Here is a 23,702-nt window from a genome sequence, read left to right on the forward strand (position 1 = left end):
CACGGTCGGGAATAGGTGCGGAGATACGACAGTCCGGGAGATTGAAGTCGCAATGGTACGTCTCACTGCGCACGGCTTGCGGTCGCTCTACGACTGTACCTAAATTCGTTTCGGAAACCACCGAAGACTAGACACGACAAGCATTTAATTAAGGGTAATAAGTAAGTAGTACATACAATTCGATACAGAAACAAGTCAATGGCAAAATCACAGCTCCTCCTCCTCAGCCCCATGCACCCCATTCGTCGCAGTAACAAGGTGGCTCTCGCTAAAGAGCTGCCAATCCTTAAAGTCAACATCCACCTGATCCTCATTGCTCTCCGCCTTTCCAGCACCAAATCCCTTGAGATCCCATTTCTCCACACCCTCAAGGCCGTTCAATGCCTCGGGGTACTCGCGGAAGAGGTCTGCGTTCAGACGCTCGTACTCGCTGTAGTCCTTGGGCCAGCCGCCAAGACGCTGGATAGCGAGCTTGAAGAGCTTGAAGTGCAGACGGACCTGGTCGTCGCCGAGAGAGGCGTTCGCGAGGTCGTTGTCCAGGTCCAGGACGGACCCGTCGGTGCTCATGCCGCCGTCGTAGCTGCCGTCCATGTCGGCGAATGTGGGGTCGCTCAGTGCACGGAGGATGTTCTCGTGCAGGGCCGCCGCGCGCTTGTAGTAGCGGTTGGCCAGCTCCTGGGCGTCCTTGTGCGCCTGGTAGCGCTGCCCGACGCCGGTGTAGAGCTGGGAAAGCAGGACGGACATCTGGAGGGTGTTGGGGTGGCGGGCGCCGTGGACGCGGCGGCAGTTGTAGACGATGTCTTCGGCGAGACGGACGGCGGCGGTGGTGTCGCCGACGAGGTAGCGGACCATGGTGTAGAGGCGACCGAGGGAAAGGGTGACGTACGGATCCCAGTCGCGCTGGGCCTCGCGGCTGTGCCAGATCGAGGTGAGGACCGCCGCGAGAGTCTGGTAGTTGGCCTGCTCGCCGAGAAGGCCGATGACGGTGTTCAAGTGCTCGAGGCCAACCTGGGCGAGGTTGATCTTCAGCTCAGCGAGCACCTTGAGGACATCCTGGATAATGGTCGCAGAGATACTGAGCATCTGCTTGCGGGTGCCTTCGTCGAGCTGAAGTCCGCGGCCTGAGACATTGATGCTGAGCGCCAGGACAAATCGGGCAATAGCAGGGGTGCGGTAGCTCTGCTGAGCGGCGATGAACTTGAAGGACGCAAGAGCGAGTTCGCACGCTTCTTCGTACTTGTTCAACTTGACCAATTCGCGAACATGGCTGTTGCTGGCGATTCCGATCGAGCGAACAATGTCTTGCGACTGCCGAGTGCTGAAGTAGCTCATGACCATCGTGGCGAACACTCTAACCTCCGCCGCAGACTTGAATCCAATCCGCTTGCCCTCATTCGCGAGGAAGTAGCTGATGAACTCGTTGGTAACCTCCGTGGCCACCTGCTGGCGGTTGATGGTCTGCAAGAAGTAGTGCAGACGAGCCGCAGATGCACTTGCGGAAAGGAACGAGCTGTTGGACCGGATCAGCTGGTGGAACTCTTCGAAGTAGACAAGTTCAGTGGTCAATGAAGCCAAAATCTCAGTAACAGTAGACGTCTGGCGGTGAAGGTGGTGCTCGAGCTGGGCGAGGAAGATCAGACTCTGGCGGCTCTTGGTTGTGAGATCGAATTGGGATGACTTCACATTAGTCGTATCCTTCCTGATCACCTGGCGATAGACCTCATTGGTCAGCTCGACGGCCTTCTGGGTCTGCTTGGTTGCGATGTAAGAGGAGACAATTGTCTCGGCGGCCTGGCTCAGACGAGTGGTGGAGGTCTCGGAAGAGAGGATTTGGATCGTTGCCTCGTGTAGCTCCTGGACAACCTGCTCGGTCTTGCTCTGCCTGGAGTAGAAGCTGATGACCTCCTTCATTCTCGTGAGAGACTCCTCGTGGGCCCAGCCGTAGCTTTGACGCAGGGTGGTGATGCGTTTCTTCAGCACTCTGACGGCCTGTTCCACCTGGGTCGAGGAAGCGGACTCGGTGAGCTGGGAGTTGGAGAGAATTGCAGACTGTTCCTCGTAGAGAGACTCGAGGGTCGCACGGATCTCATCCAAATGGACTTCAGTGGAGTTGATCTTGAGAAGCTCCTCATAGAGCCGGATAGCTTCAATCTCATAGTGCTTAGACTCCTGGCAGAGTTGTGCTAGCGTCAGAGTCGCCTTGACAGTGATTGATGCAGTGGCACTGAAGACAGCCTTGCACTTCGTTTGGTATTCCACAGTAATCTTGTGAAGGGTCGAGTACTCGGTCCGGACCGCGCGAAGGCACTGCGTGTAGCGGGTGAAAATCCCCTGCACGAACTTCTCATCCTGGAACTTGGGGCTGAGCTTGGGCTGGTGCACCCAAGCAGTGTAGAGGATGTGGCAGTAGTGTAGGGCATCGGAGTAACGTCCTTGGTTCCACAGCTCGGTCGCAACAATGTCCAGAGGCTCCAGAGACTCGGGGTGGTACTTGCCGTCCTTGTTCAAGGCTTGAATGATCTGCTGGTAGTAGTCCAGGAAGATTGGACGAGGGCGAGTGAGCTCAGCCAAGGTTCGTAGAGTTTGGATAACAGTTGCGTGGTCGGAGCCGTAGTGCTTGGTGTAGTCGTTCAACAGCTCCTGGTAGACGCTGATGATAAGCTCGGTCTGGGAAGATCGTTCCAAGAGGCGAAGCAACTCGGACACGTGGTGCTGTCGCAACTTGTCCTCGACGTTGAGTCCGGATCGGACGGCGTAGTAGATCCGCAGTCGGGTATCCTGCTCCTTGGCCAGGCGGTGGCGTGAGTGGTAGCACTGGGCCAGACGCTCAGCAAGGGCCAGCGAGGAGTCCACATGCTTCTGGGGAAGCGTGACGTCCTGGAGCGTTGCCGAGAAGAATGATGCCCACGTGTTGTGCAAGATTCGCTTGATCGTGCGGGAAGCGTGCTGCCAACGGCGCTGGGAAATGTACAGACTAACCAAAGTCTCAGTGCTGCTGTAAAAGCTCTGGTCAAGGGAGGTAGAAGATGTGGACGTCTCCAGAATCATCTCCTCCAAGGTAGACTCGGAAACAACAGAGGCAGAGGTAGCTGACTTCATGACCTCCTGGGAGGTGGAATGTAGCAGTTGCTGAATCTCCTTGTAGCTTGTTGTCTCCGTCCGGCGCGTGCTCTGGTAGTACTCTGAGACGTGCTTGAAGACGCTCAATGCGGTGGTGGAAAGGCCAACGCTCTTCATCACCTTGGCAACCTCCTCCAAGTGAACCGCGGTGGACTCAGAGACAGAGACACTGGTGTGCTGGTAATCCTGCCAGAAACTGGTAAGAACTGAAGAGGCTTCGTACTGTCTCTTCTGTGACCGCAGAAAAACCGAGTAGGCGAGGATAACCTTCATCTTCTTCTCCTCCCACACTGCAGAGGAGTGCACACGAGACTCCCGTGTCGCTCGCTGCCAGAACTCCACGTAGATACGCTCCGCCAGGTCGGCCCTACCGCTCTGAAGATACTTTTCAGCGAGCTTGACCAAAGCTTCAACTTCATAGGACTCCGTGGTCTCCAGCACGTCGTCCTCTTCCTCAAGGTCGAGGCGGAGAATGTACCCACCTTCAGAGGTAGGTTTTCCGCGGCCGACAAGGCGAACATCCAAAGAGCCAGAGGTTCCGGAAGACGAACCATACTCACTGGAGGTGATGGTCTGGATCCTGGCAATAATGGTCTCGGCCTGCTTGGTTTCCTTCACCTTGCGGTAGTGCTCGACAAGCTGCTGCAGGACAGCGATAACCTTCTCGGAGGTGTTGCCGTAGTGTATCTTGTAGCATTCGACGAGTACGAGAAGCATTTCCTCTCGTTTCACCATGATTTCTGTCTTCGTTTCGGTGACGCTTTCAGTGGTGATCTCCAGGAATGTAGTGACCATTTGCTGTGTGACGATGTGTCGCGTGGTCAGCAGCTTCTGGCTGAGGGTAGCCGCCTCGTAGAACAGAGTAAATGTCTCAGGACGATGCACCTGACGCAGCAACGTAGCCAAGGTGATAATAGCTTGAAGTGTAGTCACATTTTCTGAGGTCAAGGTGGTCCGGTAGATGTTGGTAATGGACGTTTGGAATTTCACAAGGTATGGTGTTGTTACATTGTCCAAAATTGACCTGAGAAGGCGGACAACGGTAGTCGATGTTGGCAGTAGCTTTGCGATCTCCTTCGACGCGGTGGGCTCACCGTCCTTGCTGAACACGTTTGTCTGACGGAATACAGGGATCCAGTAGCGCAAGGCGAACTCCAGCAGGGGATATTTGCCTAGAAGCGTCTTCGTCTCATGGTAGTCCAAGGACGGTAAGGACGAAGGCTCATGCTCTTCGGTCATGCTGGTCTTAATGTAGACGAGCAGTCTTGTGAGGAGGTCGGCGTGACGGTCCTTGACGGACGGGATGAACTTGCCCTGAGTAAAGACGTCCACAACTGCATTGCGAATAAGGCCATGGCGCAGGGAGAAATAGTCGTACTCAAGGTACACGAGCGAGTTGAATGGTTTCAGAGCGTGCAAAGTATCGACGCGTGCGTCAGAGATTGTTTGCTTCTCGGTGTTGATAGAAGCTAGAGCAGAGAGCTCCTGCACGTGCAACGGGCGCTCAGCAGTTGCAAGCCATAGCAGCATCAGTTTGGCTTCGGTAGTAACCTCGGGCTGCTGCAGGGAATGAAGCACAAAGTCATTGACAGTTGGCTTAGCGGAGAGGATAGTGTCAATTGCTTTGCGCAACGTTTCAGCGGTCTGCTCTCGGCGAACACGTTTCGTGATGAGTTTGGCTGTAAGGAACGAGCTCTTGGAAGCCGCTGCGATACGTTCAACGACGGTTTCTTGCTCGATAGATGACAGACTCTTAAAAGAGTGACTGTCACCGAATAGACCACGAACAACAGCAGAGATGTCGTCGAAGATGATATCATCGGTGATGCGAACACGAGCCTGGCCAGGTACCTCAGGGGGGTTGCGGGCACCAAGCGTTATCAACTTAACGTTGGATGCCTTGCTTGAGGCTCGGGTCAGCCTCTGTAGCAACCTGTCCTCTCCACACGTGGCCTCGTCAACACCGTCCACTACTAGCACCAGCTCTTTGGCGCCTCTGAGGGCGGAGCAGAGGGCCTGATCGACAGCGTCCCAAAGGAGATTGTCGTAAGCTTCGTAATCTGCCGTGACTCTGCTTCGATGCAGAACCTCGCTGAGAATGCGGAACAGTTGCACATTACCGATACGCTTCTCAAACAACTGGGACAAAATTGTCTTCGCGATCGCGAAGGAGCTGGTTTGTCCAGGGATCCTACCAGCTAAACAGATATGTCAGCAATCTCCACGAAAGGCACAAAGACAGAATGGGCACATACTGATGGGTACAAGGAGAGTCTGGTACGAGACACCGCCATGAGGGTGTTGAAGATGGTCGACGATGACAGAAGCGAGAACCGTCTTGCCAGATCCTGGCTGGCCAATGATGCTAAGATGCTTCTGCTGAGTCTTCAGGAAGCGAGTCAAGTAAGGACCCGCCCAAAGACATGTGAGCTCCTCGCGATCTTGGGCCAGTTGCGAGCTGTGATCAGCGATACTGCCAACTACATGGTCTTCCGGAGCAAGCCAGGCTCGAATGGCCTTTACCTCGGACACTGCATATGGTCGTCAGTGATTGATCTGATTACCCAAGAGACTTTAACTTGCCTTTATCTCCATCCAGGTTCTCTCGGAGAAGCTGGTGTCTCCACATGGACTCCGCAATTCTCTCACATCGCTGCTGGAACGTCTCGATCTGACCTGGGAAGGTACGGTAAATGTTGACAGATACCGAAGCAGTGGTCATCCCTCGGATGGCCTTGTGGAAGTGGGTCGAGACGCTTGCAACGAGAGTGACGAGGTCGGAAAGAGCGAGGATGAGCTGTTCCTGAATTTCCTGGGATACCCCAAAGAGTTCAGTACGCTCTAGGAGGTTGACCAGGGTCATCGAGATGCTGTAGAAGAAGCCGAAGGAAATCATCAACGCGGCAGCATTCTCTCTGCCAAGCTATTACAGGGAGTGTCAGCAAGGGTAATCTTTCACATTACAGTAGGGATATGTGCATACCTCAAGGAGCAGCGCGCAGTAACCATACGACAGCTGGGCAGCGAGGTAGCTGTCACCGGCGAACTGTTCAATCGCCATATCGAAGGAGTGGAGACGATCAATAAAGAGCTGAGCCCAGGCAAGCACTTTATCGTAGTCGCTTCCCTCGGGCGGCAGCAGGCTCATGCGCTCCGACCGGATCCACTCCAGGATGGAGGCATGGTTCGCTGTCAGCAGCCTAGAAGACGCATTCGTTCCTAGTTCTTCGCCGCTGCGACGCTGAAGCGACGTCACAACACTGGAGATGTTTGTTGTTCCCATCGAGTTGAACTTCCTAGAGGTCACACGAGGCGATTGGACAGAGCGTGCCACACCCGACGTCACACTCTCTCCGTCATGTAGCCCCGAAATGCGCCGGGAGCTGGAGATACGCTTATTGCGGAAGATTCCGTCCATGCTGGGTATGATGGGAGAGAGAATTGAAGGAGCCATGGCTGTTTGAGAAGTGTTGCTTGAACGTTTCGGTACACTAACTGTTGGGGGCAGTCTGGAACGTGGCAAGGTATGAGACGCTTGGCTGGTGCTTGGGGTTGAAGATATCGGAACCTGGGAAGTGAACCTTGGTCGGGCAGGCTTCGCGGGCGTTGCGTCGTCTCGTTCAGTGCAATTGCAATGGCACCGACAGCGTGAAAAGCAGCTGCGCTGGGAAAGGTCTCGAGAGGCTGTGTCTGTTCTGGTTTCGTCGTAGCAGCACCAGCAATATAGGATGCGGCGGAAAAGATTTGTTTCTCGAGAGGAGTGGTTTGTTGTTCGTTCACTGCAACAAAATATACAGTACAAGGTGCGACGCGGTATGCTTGGCTTTAGGGGAGTTGTCTCTGCAGGTTGTTCACTGTAGGGACAGCATCCACAGCAGTAGGTGCGACGGATTATAGAAGTCAGGGTGGCGGCGTGTATAATATTAAGGTGCAAGTAAAGCGAAGAGCGGACGTTGATTTGAATGTCAATTAGATTCGCAGGCTTATGCCTCGAAGAAAAGCTCTTAATGCAATTGGTAAGCACAGAGGATGCGCAAGATTTTTTTTTATTCGAATTGGGGGTGGGCATCCCCTTTATATCTGCAGAGCTCGGTGACAAACCTATGACATCCCTGTCCAAAGCTAGTCCGTCGACCGCAGATACATCATACTGCTGAACAGCGGGGCCCAGCGTGGCTGGCTGCTCAGACACTGGACATGAACAAGCGGTTATGCAATTGCACAGGGAGATCGTCAGCTCGTGCGGAGTACTCCGTAGCTCCGGTCAAGTGGTGGTAGAGTGCATTCTCCGCAGTAGCCCACGGTAAAGGGCTTTGAGTCAAGACTCCTGGCAAATGTTCAAACAGAGTAATGGAGGGCCAGGTGGAGTTGGATGCGACAGGAAGCCTTCGTATCGCGGCATCTCCGGTAGATGGGTGCTGTTACTTCGTGGGACGTGCATCTCGAGAAAGCATTGGCGCTGGTGGCGTATTCTCACGCAGCTGATTGAATGCCTGCGTCTTACTATTGAGACACCCCTGTGCTCTCAGGACATGCCGGCCCGGGAATTGTTTCCTGTCTGTTTCGGGGCGTTTGGTCCTAACCCTAATCTCGCTGTGGATCGATGCCGTAAATGTGAATGCAAGATGTCCATAGCAGTACTGCCGAGCATATGCTCCAAGCAAGTTCGAGTAGTAGGTGCGGAGCGTCGATGGTGGGTTCGTAAGTACTATGATCTAAGGATCTTCACCAGACGAACTCTCGATCGAAGCGGGGCTGGATTGGTTGGAGCAGCGAGCTTGAGCCTTGCAGCCTGGGGAATTCCACAGGGAAAGTACGTGCCTTAGCACCTACTGCTGCGGCCATTGGCCAAGCTGAAGTCGAGGCCCGCCGATTGACCTGGACTCGTAAGTCGGTTCCAGCTAAAATTGACAATCTGCAGGACGGCTGCAGGCATCTCCGGCGTTCCCGACGAGGGGCGTAAGCTGAGGATAGCACTCTTCCGCGTCTTCGCCGCCATTGTTTGACACGGACATTCCAGCAAGCATGCTGGGAGACATAAGACAACAACCGTAGTGGTTGGATGGCGAGTCGACCAGGGGTGTTGAAGGGAGGTTGTCTCCGGACCAAACTTGCAAGCTGGAGGAGTGGACGCCGTCGCGCCATTCCGGATGTGGACTAGCGTGACGTGCCCGGACACCAGCCTCCCCAGCTCTGGAATCTGCAGTTCAGCTCGCCTCATTTGCCTGTCACCTCTCAATTAGGGGTGTAATGGTGTTATTAACAATACCGTATATATAACCCCTCGTTAGAATTTTAATGTTAAAATTTTTGGTTATTAATTAAATTAGCAGGAAGCCTTTTATATTAGAACTAGCTCCTATTTAAGTAAAAAACTAAGCCTAATTAGGCTAAATTAATATTATTTAAGGATTAGGCTTTGCTAGTTAATATTAAAATCCCTAAAATATTAAGACTTTTTATATAAATACTTTATTAAATAATTACTTGTAAGGACATGCTAGTGGCTTAGGTAAGTTAATATTATTATTACTTATATTAAAAAGATTTTTAAAGCCTTAAGTAAGAATATCCCGGTGTTTTAATATAATTAAATTTTCCCTTATTATTTAATTTTAATTTATTTTATTTTTTTTAATTACTAGCTTTTTAAATTCCTTTTTTAACTCTGCCTTTATTTTATTAATTTTACTTACCTTTGTTAAAGTTAAAGCACATGTATTTATATATAAATATACTAGCTTATTTACCTTATTAATTTATAAGTAAGATTTATACTTATCTTTAAGATAGTTTAGCGTAAAAAAAATTTTTTTAGTAGCTATTAAGTTTATAGTAGTATTAAGTAAGCATAGTATAAAAGTAAAAAAATTAAGGGCAGAGCTAACCTAAAATATAAAAAGTATAAAAAGTTAGTTTTAGTTTTTATATAAAGTTATATATAAAGGTAACTTATAAACTACTACTAAAATATTATAAAATTAACTTTTTTTTAAAAATAGCTTAAATAAAAATGCTTTACCTTTACTTAATACTTTATAAAGTTTTAATAGGCATCTTTGCTAGCATACTTAAGAATAACTAAATAAATTATATTAAAAATTTTTAAAGGTATATTAACCTAATAATTCCTAGGATTTAAAAAGTAGGTAATATAATAAAAAAGTGTAATCTATTTTTAAAGGCGCTTATTTTATTTAAAGTATAATTTATTAGTAAAATACTTATTTAAATTAGTATTAAATAAAAATATTAGTGCCTTTTTAAAAATAAGTACTTAAAAATTTATTTAGTGCTTAAATACCTTTATAATATTAGCTTTCTAGCACTTAAAAAGCTTTTACACTTTATAAATAAGCTTTAAAAAAGTAAGAAAATTTTTAACTTTATTCCAGAACTTTTTTTTTTTTAAAATATTTATAGTAATTTTTTAACTAGTATTTTTTTTAGCTTTTATAATAGTAATAATATTTTTTAAATAGGTTTAGCTGCGCAGGGAATTTTAAGAGTGGTATAGTAAAATAATTAACTTATATTAAAATCCTTAGTATATTATATAAGGCATAATAAGGGCGCGCGGCTTGTGATTCTCTAGCTTTTTAATTTATAGGTTATATATAATCCTTAGCTATTTTAAAGCGCTTTAAAAATAGTAAATAACTATTAAGGCCTGTTAAAAGGTATTCTTAATTTTAAAAAATTATAAAAAATTTTTTATAACTAGTTACAGGCCATAAAAATTATAAAAAATAAAAAAATAATATTATAACTTAAGAAATACTACAAGCAACTTTTAGGTTACTTTTATTATAAAATAAGTATTAATAAAGATTAAATTAATTTTTTTTTAATTAATATTACTATTAGTAAAGCCCTTTTTATTTATAGAATACTTTTTTAAAGTTTTTTTAATTTAATTTACTTGCTTCTTGGCTCCAAACTTGCCCTTTTTAAGCTTTTTTAAAAAGTAATAAATACTCCGTGTAGGTGTATTAAAGTAAAGGTTAATAACTTATTTAATTAAAATATTAATAAACTTATTTATTAAAATATTAAAATACTTAGTATTTTAAAGCTTAGTATTTACCTTCTTGCGGGTTTTTTTATAATATTTATTAAGTAGTTAATTTTTTAGTGCTTGTTAAGTTAGCACCATAATTTTATATTTTTTAAATAGCTTTATAAAGTAGGGGTTTTTATAAATAATAAAAAAAAGGCCTTTAATATAAATAGCTATGGCAAAAAGTATTTTATTTTTATTTTTTATAAAAAGGCTAAAGCCAAGTATTTATTAGTTATTTAAAAGGTTTGCTTTAAGGTTTGTTTGGTTTTTATTAGGCTTAAAAAAGTAAATTTTTAAGTGCTTTGCCTAACAAGAAATATTATTAATATAGGTTTATTAATAGTAAATGCACCTAAAAAATTTTTAAAATAGTTAGTACAGCCTTAATTTTTAAAATAATAAAAAATATTATTTTTTTTTACTAGGGATTTTATTTTAAAATAATCTAGCCTAAGTATAATTATTATTTATTATAATAGTAGTAAATAAAAAAGTTTTTCCTGCCAAGCGTTGTTTAAAGTATGTGTTAAAATTAATAAAAAATATATATTTTAAAGTAATAAGGTGTAGTATACTAGGATTATATTATAAATTTTTACTAAAAATTATAGTAAAGCCACCTTAATTTTTAGCTAGTTTTATTAGCTAACTAGCTAAGCTACTAGCCTTTAATTAGCTAACTAAGAACCCACCTGGTTATATAATATAAAAGTCTAACTAACCGCATAATCCTGGTAATACCTTGATTACCATCAGGGCCCTGACTTTAACATCAGAGTTACACCCCTACTCTCAATTGCTCCGTTGCCGATGTGATGTGTCCAATCACATTATTACCGAGGCCTGCTCATGATATTATTTGGAAATATACTATGCACTTCTCGCTCAGCCCCGGTCTCTGGAACCGTCTCGCCTGCGAACACTCGCGGTAGTCGGCACGAACAGCCTACGTCGAACCTCGCTAGATAAACCCCGCTATCGCCAGAACCATCGGATATTCAATTCGTGTTTGTCCGGAGTGCCTAAGAACATCTTTCTAATTAGTCGGATGAGTGCCTACTCTCTGACGGCGGCTGTCTCAGCCAGGGAACAATGGCTGCGCCAAAATGTTCCCGAGGTATGCGATTTTCTTCTGTCCTGCTCTGTCTGAAACCCATGGATTGCTAACATCAATCTATCTCGATTTCCAGAGATCAGCCGGGCGATAGACCGATCTGTTCCGTCAATGCTGGATTGCTGGAACCGCGCTCATGGCTCCGGCCCCACTCAGGATCGGATCGTTGATATGATGGATGTCGCGGACTCACGGTCCTCTCGCCTACCGCGGTCGGTGCACTTCTGGCTACAGGCGTCGCTAGCTTAGCGCTATCAGAAGATATTTTTGCGTCCTATTAATTTATCTCGCAACCCTCAATACAAAGACACAGCCAGCGTACGCCAGACGGCGAGACCGAGCGTCACCATTCATCATGTTCTCCAGTCTCCACCGAACATGCATTAGCCTTCGCTTCCAGCAAATGTCCCATTTGTGATATCACCATATGCATGCTAGTCTCCGCTGTCGCTTGAGCCGGCCTGTCATCTCCCGTCGTCCGCAACTCTGCTCAATGTCGAAGGTCACGATGCCGATCAAACAACTCCCACGCTTTACACGCCGGTCCTCCCCCGCTCCAAATTCTCCGATCGTCCTTGAAATGCAGGATTGCAGGAACATCTTTCGTTTCTGTCCGTCAAGCCGAACTCACGATCGGCACATGGCCCTTTCGACCTACATTGTTGCCTCGCGATAAGCGAACGGAAAACTTACTCGCTTCCCACTTCGGTTGCCTTCTCATCCACAATGGCGGAAAATGCGGAACCCCTCAACCTCATGTCAAAATCTATGGGGTGCATGACGCTGGTTGACCCAACTTTCCTTTTCAGTAACGGCGATCATTCCCATTGCTGCCCAGTCTGTCAATATGGTGGACATACAGTGGGCTGCAAGATCAGGTTCATCCGATGATATTAGCTCGAATCACTACTCCGCACCATGTTCGGTTTATGAAAACTCCAACTATATTATGGGCCGTTATATCCACCGTGACGAACCGGCGACGAAGATTACGTTCTTGAGCAAATGAGGCCATGAGCCTGCGCAAATCCAGCGGCTAACTCATGCCTCATACCGCGTGGTACGGCGCTCTTGCATCGATCGGGATCTCGACACGGTTCGGTCTATCAATCATGCGGTGCAGGCCTCCCAATATAATGGTTGTATCCACACTATTCGGCGGAATTGACGAGTGGATAAAGGAAAGGAACTATCACTAACATCCCCAACAACGCATGATCATGATGTGTGGGTTATATAGAGACTCGTGTATCCTCTCCCCCTCCACCCGCTCGTGAGAGGGACAACAGATGTCCTCGTTTTTCTCGACTATGTCACTCCATTCTACCGCTAGTGATGAGGATATTCCCCTAGAGGGGTGACAATTCCTTCTACATAGCACGGAGGGATTACCCTTGTCTGATATTCTCTCACGTGCCCTGTCCCTCTCCTTAACTACTTGTTGCTGCCGCATCCCGGGCCTGGTAGACACGGCTGGGTACACACTCTTGCTTCTACGCTTCTGCAGGCGAGCTTTCCTCAGCCACATTGCACTGCGGAAAGGTAACCCGTCTGAAAGCTCTTTCCATTGGACAGGTAACGGTTCGAAAACCGCGGACAAAAAGATCACTTGCGACAATCTTACGAGCCAATGTCAACCAACTATATCATTCTATGCATGGCTATCCCCAGTCAAGCGCGGGGATGAAAGAAAGAAGGTCGCCGTCTTGGCCCAAAACGTTGGATCCCGACGCATCGCGCCGGAACAAGCTACAGCCCGTGCCAATAACATGCCCTGGTGCAGTGTCCTTGCGCTATCGCGGTAGACTTCCAGTCTACCACCGCCCACCTTGCATCGTTGCACTCGGTGAATCCCCGATCGCCAGGCTCGGCACGCTGATACGGGTTCTCTTCGAACCTCAGGCGCAGCGTCAAACCTACTCCGTATTAGGACCCAATTCTCTAACTCTGCAGTCGAATACGAACAAGCTGCAGATACCCGCAGGTTTGAGTGGGGGTTGCCTGGTCGCGGCTCGCCAAAGACAAAGAGGCATTGTTACACAAGCCCCAAAGAGCGTCCAATTCTCGCCACGACTCCAGTAGTTCCGCGGCGCAACCCAATTCCTCCGTCTTGTGCGACTCGAGTTTGCTGTGGCAGTGGGTGAGTTGAGCTTGGATGCAGTTTAGTGGTTGGTTGGTGTCTTACCTACAGCCAGCCACAGCCGGCGAGATGCGGGGCCAGGCGATATTGAGGGCAAGCAGGTAGGCGACCCCGACTTGAGAACAGTTTGGCAGACGGGCAAGTCCAATGACCCCGGACACAATATTGGGCAGAAATCGACAGCCCTGGTCGGGGTTCTAGAATACCGCATTGAGTCGAGCTGCAAAGGGTTCGTAAGCGCCGCGTGAACCCTTGAAAAGTTGGAATAATGAAGGCCAAGCTGACTGGCAGGCTTACTAGCCGCATCCCTGTCCATATTACCTATTATATAACTTGGCAAAATCCTCACGGCGCACGCCCAACTCAACCCCACGCTGGCCCGCCGCCCTCGAACTCTTCGACGATCATTTATCTGATCCGTAGATTCCGTACCCTGCCTTTGCGGGTAGTGGCATTATGGCGCCTACGTTTCTCCACGAATTCACACAGGTAATTCTCCTGCCGTACGCATCTACAAACTCGGACCATTTGAGGGCGCGGTCCGACTTCCAAGACCAATTTGAGACACTTGGTTTCAGTCCAAAATTGAGAACCGGGCGGGCGTTGCATCACTGCATACATAATTAGACAGGGGTCTCGGACGGACAAACCGTCACGCGCCGCATCTCTGCATCAGCCATCGATGGTTCGACACCGCTCAAGCAAGGGTCTCTGGCACTGCAGTCTGGCTCCGCTGCTGGACAGGAGCGCCGAAGAAGGAAAATGGTGACACGTCCGGATAAGCATGCAGAGGTCACGACTCACGAAAAATGCTACCCCGTGCATGAGCTTATTGAATGAGCCACTGTCAATTCCTTTCAAGATCCAGCATGGACACCCGCCCGATGGCACGTCGATCGCCGTGACAATCCGATCGGTCCGAATAGGACCTGTCACTGTCTCTGCCAGGCTTCCTCTGCCCCACTGCTCCAGATAAACTCGGGCTTCGGATTGCATTATTCGATTGTCTTGAAGCATCTGAGTAATTATTCATCTCGACAATATAGCACAAGGTACGGAGACGTGCACCAAAAGTTTCCGCACACGCTAGTAAGCTTTGTGTAACTTTTGAATTTTTTTACATATAATTACTATAAAAACAAATTCCAAGCGTACACAGGCTATACTAGAACTAAAGGTGCCCCCCTAAAATTAAAAAATGGCCTAAAATTAAAAAAATAAAGCTATTTAAACTCCTAATTATTATTATTCTTTAGTAAAGAAAGGTCTTAACACTTAAAGAGCTTGCCTTTTACTTTACGGCCTTTTTAACTACATGTATCCTAATTTTTATAAGCCTTTTAATACTTATTGCCTCCTTCGCAGCAAATAACCTCTTAAATATATTAAACTAGCCTTTTAATTTAGTGTTAAATAGTTTTTTAAAAAAGCTTTTTTTAGGCTTTATACTAGGTTACTTTACTAGTTTTTTTATTTTAAGGCGCTCCGCGTGAAGTTATACGCTTTTTTATTTAGGCCTAAGTAAACTTAATAGTATTAAGATTTAGTAAATTACCAGGCTAATTTATAATTTTTTAAACCTTTATAATATTATATACACGCTTTTAAATTTAGTGTTAATAAGCGGGGGCCCTATTTTTAAGAATAATAGTATTTAACTATTTAATTATGCATTCTTGGGCAAAAGAAATAAAAAAAGGCTTTAAAATTTTTTATATAAATAAAAAAAGGTGTTAGTATTTAACTGCGGGAGTTGGGGATAGCTTTAAGAATTAATTACCTAATATTAATATTAATTAATCCCTTTACCAGCGCTTCTTTTTAGCTTATTATTAGCCTTATTTTATTTTTATTAAGGCCTTTGGCCACCTTTCCTTGGGTGTAAATTAAGTTATTTTAATATTATACTAACTTTTTATTTAGCCTTTAGTATAGGCTCTAGCTTATAGTTTAACTTATTAATTTTATAAGCTGCTTAATATTTTTACTAGGCTATTTTTACTTTAAAAATATGTAAAGGCCCCTTTTTATTATAAGTAAAGCAACCCTATATTATAAAGTTAAAATACCCCTTTTAATGCCTTTAAATATAAGTTTAATTATGTTTATTTTTTATTATTTTTTATACTTAAATCAAGCCACGGCGTTGGCCTAAAATAACTAAGGTTTTATTAGTAAAAATCACGCATTTTTAGTCTTTAATAGTCTAGTTTTAATAAGCTATATAAAACTTTAAGTATTTAATTTAAGCAGCTTTAGTTAAACTAGGTTTATATAAGAACTTAATAAAAAAGAGTTTATATTTATAAAAAATTTACAAAATAAAAAAATAAGAAATACTAGCTTTAAATATAAGAATTTTTAAAGACTTCTTGTGCCCTAAGTAATTTATTATAATTAAAGTTATAATAGCTTTTTAAATATTTTTATTAATCTTAACAGGCCTTTTAAAGCGCTTATTATTTTTAATAAATTTAATATATACTTAAAAAACTTTAGTTTTTTTTAGCTAATAGCCCCGGTGTTTACCTTTTTTAATAATATTATAAATAAAATATATAAAAAGTTTTAGGAGCCTAAAGATCTTTACCACACGCTTATTAATAGCCTAAAAAGTTAAAACTTGCACCTAAACCTTATTAAAATAAAACCTGTTTTTAAGTATTATTATATAGGGAAACTAGTATTAAAAATTAAAAAAATTATAAAAGGGGATTAGGTAGTTAATTTAAGCTAAAAATTAGGTTAAAATATTAAAAATTTATTAAGATAGGCTAAGTTGCGGTATAAGGATAGTATTATAAAGTTTATTAAATTATAAAATATAAAGCTATTAAGGGGGCATAAAAAAGTAATTATAAAAAAGTATTAAATATTACTATTTTTATGGTAATTATTATACATTCCTAAACACGTAATACCAACCCTTGGCATTCTTGGCGTGCGGAAACTTTTGGTGCACGTCTCCGTAAGGGCTGGGCATCCTTGCTGCCTCGGGCAACGGAAAATGCTTGGCAGACGGGCAGCGAGAAACAGCACGAACAAGGGCAGATGAACCAGCAACCCACGTAGTCAGCTGCAGACTAACTATAATATAATATCTAATGTGTTGGTTCAATCATAGTCCGCGCGTTGTCAGTAAACACAGACCATTATTCACTCTTCACCAAGCAATCCTTGTTGCTATAGGTACCACTCATGGGTCCGGGATATATATTTCCGCAGCCTCAAGTATTATCAGATGACTATAATCACCAAAATAAACACCAGGATTAGATAGAGAACTAGGATATGCCTGGCAAGGGACTCCCACTACGGAGTATTAAGCAAGTAAACGTCCATAGAAACTAGTAGTAAGGTTGATTCCAAGCCATGGAGTCGCAGGCAAACAGAGACAGACACCTTGCACTACCAGATCCCTGCGAGATGATAGATCCAACAACCCTCACCAAGCGACCTTCATCGAGTGCTACTACTGTGATAACCAGAAGGAACAGATAAAGAATTCGGCATTTGTGAATAGTGAAATGAAATATTGTACGCATGTTCCACCCTCGAAGTGTTTACCTACCGTTTACTCAGCGACCTCGACCTGTCACAGTGTCTCCTACACATTCTGGCCTGATATAGAAAAGTCAGAGTCCCTAACGCCCTATCGAGAAGTAAGAGCAGATAAGAAGACCTTACACAATGTCTGAGAAGATAAGTGAGCGGTCATGAGTGGTAGAAAGACAGCGTATCAGAAACCTTGGATAGGAGAGAAGAGGAGGACAGCATAGAGCTGGCGCTGAACGGACCACGCAAATGATGTCTATCGTGGCCTCGCCCAGGTTGTATGAGGGCTTGCAAGGTTATGTCGTGGTTAGAGTGCCACAGCCTACTTTTATAGACTAGCCTATCTATATCTGAGGGTCGTGTCGTCGACGACGCTGTCCACGGGTTTCTGGGAGGACAGGAGGCGCCGCCATAGAAACGGGGCAGTCATCATGGGACGGATCATCTAGGCAACGAATGGATGAAAGCTTCAGGTACCTTTGTGGGTATGTACCTGCGTAATATACATGTCCGCCTTGGGTCCAAATGCCGTACGTGCATACCCAACGGCCTGCCAGGCAGCAGGTGACATTACTACCGTACCTGCCTACCATGGATATGAAGGAATGAAGGATGATCAGTTACTGACGAGCGCAGCCCCAAGTACGCAAGGAGAGGACTATAATCCGCTCTCGCTACCCTATCCCACGCGCGTGGTCAGGTTCTTCCCTGTCACCTAACCCCCAAGCTCCGTGCCCCGTGCTACTGCCTACACCACCTACCCGTGTCCGTCCGATAGCCCGACGAACCCCCATGCTCAGCTCCACTCGCAGCCTAGACAATCACGCAGGGTGGTTCGATTGGCCGTGCTCCCACCCTGATCCTGCGTAGCTGGCCTCATTATGTCGGGGGCCGTGTATCAGGTGGACCTGGCCACGGCATGGTCGAACGTTGATACCGTCCAGGTCCAATGAGAAGGAGCACCCCACTCGACTGCGAGACGGGCGTTGCAGGACAGGTGCACTCTGCTCCGGCGAGGGTGACCCAGTCTGCGATACAGGTATGCGAGTCATTCCCGGAAAGGGCATGGATCTTATCTCAGCGCTCGCATCATCGTCTCAACGCTGCTGTTGTTTGTGTACGATGAAGGACCTTGGGAGAACCTCCAGGGTACTCACTGAGGGGACGCTGCATATAAGAAGCTGCACCTAGATCCAGCAGTCGAAGATAGAACTTTTCTGAGGTTTTTCAGCGCTCTCATAACTCAAGGCACCCCCAATTCCAGGAACAGATTACACCGGTCCGTCTCCGCTGCTGTTACTAAAGCTGCCCACTCACGGAAACGCTATAGGAGAGCATCGGTCGGCTCCCACAGCTTGCACCGCTTGGGCCTTCTCGATTCAGGCCCTCCTACCCACTAACGGGACCATCCCAGTGCGAGTAGCATCGGGTTTGTCGACAAGGTGGGATTAAACCGCGGCTGACTCGCCAGAGCGTTTACGCAGCACCATCGAAATGCCTTGAAACTGTGACCCCCACTCGGCTTTGTCGGAACCACCAATCGCCTAGATCGCCTGCACGCTGAATTGAATCATCCGACCAGTTGCGTGGCGTGGCATTTGGCTGCGATCAAAGATGGTGGTCGGGATAACATCGTCCATCCCACGCTTTTGGCCTGAGGAATAACGTCCAGAAAGTGCATAAATAGCCCTTCCAGGACCTCTCATCCGGCCTTCTTTCCCATCAGCAACAACTCCGAAGCCTTCTCAGAAACCACTACCAAGCCAGTCAACTAAGCAACCACCACTCAATACCTCAAGATGTCTCCCTGCTCCTGCAACTGCTGCTCCGGCAACTGCAACGCCTGCTCCTGCAGCTCCTGCAGCGTAAGTCTCCATGCCGCCTAATGGCTCTTTTCAACTAACTAATGAATGGCTATGCTACAGCACTAAATACCCCTTCTGCCGCATCGTCTTCTGCCGTGCACCGTCACCTCAATATCCCGAATGCATCTCAGCGGAACAAGCCCACATATGTGTTCACCATGTCGTCGATGAAAGATCCAAGTACGCTAGTGACATATGATCGCATGTTGCAGATTGTTCGGGTTTCCAGAAGACTGAAATGATGAAGGAACGATTGCGCTTATGTGTTATTTTTGGTTGATGTACCTAGTCTGTCGCTCCTTGCTGAGTTAACGTCGACGTTATCAAAAGCCTGTGCTCAACGTAGCTTTTCGACTTTGAACAATGTAGCATGGTGTAGTGAACTGGAATTGACATTTCGCCATCGTCGCAGCTGTACCGGGCAAGTAGTCGTACCGAGGCATAAGTCATCGTATAGAAACACGAGCCGCCTTGGACGAAAGGGGAGAGGACACGCAGGTGGCTTTGTGTGGAACGGGGAGTTTTGAAGTCGCAAAGACCGACCGACGTTGAAATAGGGCTCGGTCCTCACGAGAAAAGCGGATGCGGGGGAATATTTGCGGAGCCGGTCGGCTTATGATCTAAAGGCGAAAGAATTAAGTCTATTGCCTTGTAAGAAACGGTGATTGGTGAACCGAAGCAGGAACTTACCAGTAGACGGGCCGCGCCCCATGTGATAAAAGGCCCAGAACCATTGGATCGGATTGGCTGTGCTTTAAAACCGTCGGCATGGATATTGTACTTCCAGGTCCACGATTCTGGAAACAGATGGATTCTTCTGCCGGCCAGGGATTTCCACAAATGGCCGTTTTGCGCAGACGCTAGAGACAAGCAGTCCTGAACGGTATTGGGCGGAGGGGGATGCTGATGAGCCATACTAGGAACAGCGGTCGCGAATCGTTGCCGGTAAAAACGCAATTGCCGCAGACGCGCATGCAGAAATTGTCCCTTTAGTCTCGTTCACGAGCCACTGGCCCGTTTTCAGTCATATTGGGGGTCGTGGAGTACCTATGCTTGCTCCCAACTGTTGACGGTTGGTGGATGCAACATCAGCCCAGAAAACCGAGAAAAGACCAGCGCAAACCTCAGCCTATAACCCGGACATCGCATTGCTTGTCAAGAAACCAGGAATTGACGACAAACTGGATCGGCCGTAGGCTCCGAGTCCACTAGTCACCAGAATTCCAGAGAACGACCCAGTGTATAGCGAGGTTGGGTAGACGATTGGGGAAAAATGAAGGATGCTGAGAACTAGAGGGCATGCGACATTGCGGGCCGATCATTGAAATTCTGTTTCTCTTGAATTCTTCGGCTGATCTCGGTGGCTTGATGGCTAGACGGATCGGAACGTGTGTGAAATATGGGATCTCGGATGGAGAAGAGCTGCTTCAACTCAGATAACGTTTGTCTCGGTGGCGGCGCAGAGTCTTCAGAGCTATTAGCATACGGGAGCTTGAGGAGCACAAGTCCAGGGATTAGCTTGGTGTCTTCAGGGATGTGTTATGATGGGCGGAGTGTGCTTACCTGGACCAAGTCCTGGAACTCCAGTAGCGGCCATCACTGCCAGGCTGACCGGTCCCATGCCTCACCTGAAGTCGGTTGCAGATAGCAAGTCAAAGTTTGAGGGTAAGTTGATTCCTTGGAGGACTGCTTGTGTCAACGGGAAATATTCCAGAGCGCAGAAGGCTGTCGTTGGCTCTGCCATGGCTTGTCGCTCCTTCCGTTCTGGCAAGGATTACCACGGAAGTGCCAACTCGAGAAAGTTGCAGAGTTGGAAAGGTCAGCGGGAAAGTGGTCTGAGGAGGAGACTTTTCCTAGTGTGGCACTTTAGCATGAGGACCTTGGTGTCTGAATCCCTGCTCTGGCGTCTGGACGCGTTCCCGGGCCGTCGACAACGCTTCCCTCATGGAACGCCCCCTCCTTCTGAACTTGACGCTGCCTAAAATGCCATTTCGATTGGTATGTATTATGTGAGCATTAGCCGGCAGGGAGGGGCACTTTTTGGCTCAAAATGCTTTCGCTAGCGAGACCGGGTTGGCGTTCTCAACCGACGCAGCGCCAACGCACTCGCATTCCCTCTTCCAAAACACATTCAACCAGTCTCATGTGATAAGAGCGTCGCCACCGTTCAGATTCTCCGTCATGGTACTCACGATTACCTGACTGCAGCAGGATAAAAGCCGTCTACGCGCAGTCGAGCCAACGAACACCAGGAACACACGCCGAGAGACGAGAGACATGCCGAGATTCAATACGGGCTGTTGACCACGATTACTACCATCAGAAGTCATCGGGAAAATAACGGCGAAGTTGCCGACGGCCGATATCTGGATTCGAGTTCATGATGATCATAACAAATGGCGTCGGCTGGAGCGGGTGTTGGAGTAGGATATAAGGCCCGGGGACAGGTACCTGTCAGGCAGCGATTGCCTTATCTCGAGGAGGCTCATGTCTCTTGATAGACAAACGCGGGGTTGCTTCATTCTTGTTCTCTCCGATACACCTCCCGGGATAGAGACTGATTAGCAAATAATCGCGAGTTCCTGATTCAACAGTGCTGGCTCGTGACTCGTGGCTTGAGGCTGATCAACCTGGCCAGACAGGTGTGCGGAAACGAGTTGGTGAGCGTCCCCTACCTACGAACTCTTCAGCTATATAATTCTGAGAGTATGCACAGGGAGTTAAGGATCAGCAATGTACGGACTATGAGGGTATCTAAAAAGCCAACGCTAAGCCAGCACATGCATCAAACTATACTCCATACGGCCTAGGAGTAGCAAGCGAACGTGCTGTCACAAACGGACGTCAACTCCTCTCTTTCAGCTACGACAAATCTGCCTCACGAGTTAGAGATGTTTCAATTCAATCGTGAGTTGGCTGCTTTTGGAATAAATTGGACTCCCAAACGGTTATACTATCTCGAGGCCTGGAATTTCGCCGATGTTTGTCAATTTTCTTGAATCGCACCGGTCTCCTCCCTAGATGCTTACTATTTCTCTCAGGTTCAGTCCGCTACGCTCTGGAACTTTCGGGAGGGCTTTCTTGAAGATTCCCAAGTCCCAGAATGGCTGAATCAAACCGGCGAGTTTTCCCCTCCAACTCCACCGATCGCGGCCGGGGCTGCGCGTGGAGGGATACGGCTACTAGCATGCAACTACCATCTGTTCCCAAAGGTCTCCGTGGGCATGTCTCGTGAGGCGTTCGAGTTGGTTGAGTCGAGCTTTCAGCTTCACCCAGCGACATTACCAGCCTTGGAAGTCGCCACAGGGACGTTTTCGAGACACTTCGAGAACGACATGAATGGAGGCAGGCAAATATGTCCGTTAAAATTACCCCCAAAGTGGCCGTCGCTGACAAAAAAAAGCAATCATCCTGAAGGCGCCCCAGAAATACGAGATAGGAAATCACATGCTCTCGCTCACATATAATACAACTTCACGATGGTCAACCGCTTTGCTGGCTGGCGAATCGCTTGTGGATTTCACAATCAACTTGCACAATCTGCCTTCGTTGCCTTCCGGGCCGTGGTCGCCCTGCGCCGTTGTCCGGGAATATCTGATATCTTCGCCAACTCTATGGGGCCACCCTCTCACTCTGCCGTGCATTGTCCTGAGCCATCACCTTAAACGATTGCAACATCACTGCAACAGGGACTTGACTCCAGCAGTGATGGCCGTCGAAGCGCAGCTCGGCGTGACGCGTGTAGGTCGAAGAAACTCGGAATCCGCATCTCGCACTTTGAGCGCGTTCAAAGGCAGACCGGTCGCGAGAGCTCAGTCGGAGCATCTCACAGTCACTATCAATACCCAACTTACCAGGGTCGGCTTTACGGCGCATAACCCGAAATGGAACTATCAGGCGTCCGAGTTGCTTGTTAGGGTCATGACGGAAGTAATAGCTTCTAACCCGCATTTGCCACCGGACGCGAATGACGCGATACTGGGTCTGCTTGATCATAATATCACCCTGGCCAGGTCACTTGAGGATCATGTGCTCGGTATCCAGAAGCGATTGGAGTTGCAGCTGAATGTGGTACGTACATACTATCATGCTGAATGAGGTATCTACCTGACACAATATAGTTATACAGCTTTGTCGCCCAGACAGACAATCGGCTGAGCGCACGCCTTGCTGCGACAGCAGGACGGGATAGCACTTCAATGAAGATACTGGCTTTCATCACGACAATTTTCCTACCCGGGTCATACGTCGCGGTATGTCGTCCATCCCCTTTAAATTCTGCGTACTAATGCGACCCAGACGTTGTTCTCCATGAACATGTTCAATTGGGACGATGGTTCTGATTCTGCGACTTCGGAGTCGGGTGGTACTACGGTTTCGCCCCAGTTCTGGATCTACTGGGCAGTTGCAGCCCCTCTTACTGCTATCACGCTGGCGGGCTGGGCGCTATGGTGGAGCTTCGAGAAACATCGATACGACGAGCACCTAGAAGGAACCGAACAGAATGCGAATGTCAAGACTCCTCCGTGGTGGCGGAGAATAATGGAAAGCCGACAGATTCTCCACCCGGAGCTGGCAGACCCCTTGGGAGCCATACCTGTCCCTAACCAGCCCACTGAACAATACGAAGACAGCCAGTACGACGGCCATCGGCGGCGGCGCGTACGAGGTGAGCGGCGGTTGAGTAGATCTAGGTGACGCCGTTATCTCGACCGGCCAAGCTGCCCCGCTCTGTGTCTCCAACTCGCGAGTGATGATACCCCTCAATGATCTCGCATTTGAATCTTGCTTCTGAATCGCGTATTCGAATCTCGCATTTGATGTACTCATCCGAACTTCGCATTC

The 23,702-nt window shown here is 47.3% G+C and overlaps 2 protein-coding genes across 2 annotated transcripts; one reads left to right on the plus strand and one right to left on the minus strand.

Moving 5' to 3' along the window:
* Positions 1 to 207: 207 nt before the first annotated feature.
* Positions 208 to 6,574, minus strand: DSM5745_05951 (NACHT domain protein; the record flags this gene model as incomplete). Its single annotated transcript, XM_026747967.1, has 4 exons — positions 208 to 5,318; positions 5,376 to 5,651; positions 5,770 to 6,043; positions 6,104 to 6,574. 4 exons carry the CDS (start codon positions 6,572 to 6,574, stop codon positions 208 to 210), a joined length of 6,132 nt encoding a protein of 2,043 aa, XP_026603799.1.
* Positions 6,575 to 21,748: 15,174 nt separating this feature from the next.
* DSM5745_05952 (uncharacterized protein) lies at positions 21,749 to 23,555 on the plus strand (the record flags this gene model as incomplete). The annotated part of the gene is made up of 5 exons (XM_026747968.1): positions 21,749 to 21,838; positions 21,899 to 22,214; positions 22,261 to 22,928; positions 22,979 to 23,110; positions 23,157 to 23,555. 5 exons carry the CDS (start codon positions 21,749 to 21,751, stop codon positions 23,553 to 23,555), a joined length of 1,605 nt encoding a protein of 534 aa, XP_026603800.1.
* Between the last annotated feature and the right edge of the window lie 147 nt (positions 23,556 to 23,702).

Source organism: Aspergillus mulundensis (genome assembly GCF_003369625.1).
Source record: "Aspergillus mulundensis strain DSM 5745 chromosome Unknown scaffold_5, whole genome shotgun sequence".
Classification (NCBI taxonomy): domain Eukaryota; kingdom Fungi; phylum Ascomycota; class Eurotiomycetes; order Eurotiales; family Aspergillaceae; genus Aspergillus; species Aspergillus mulundensis.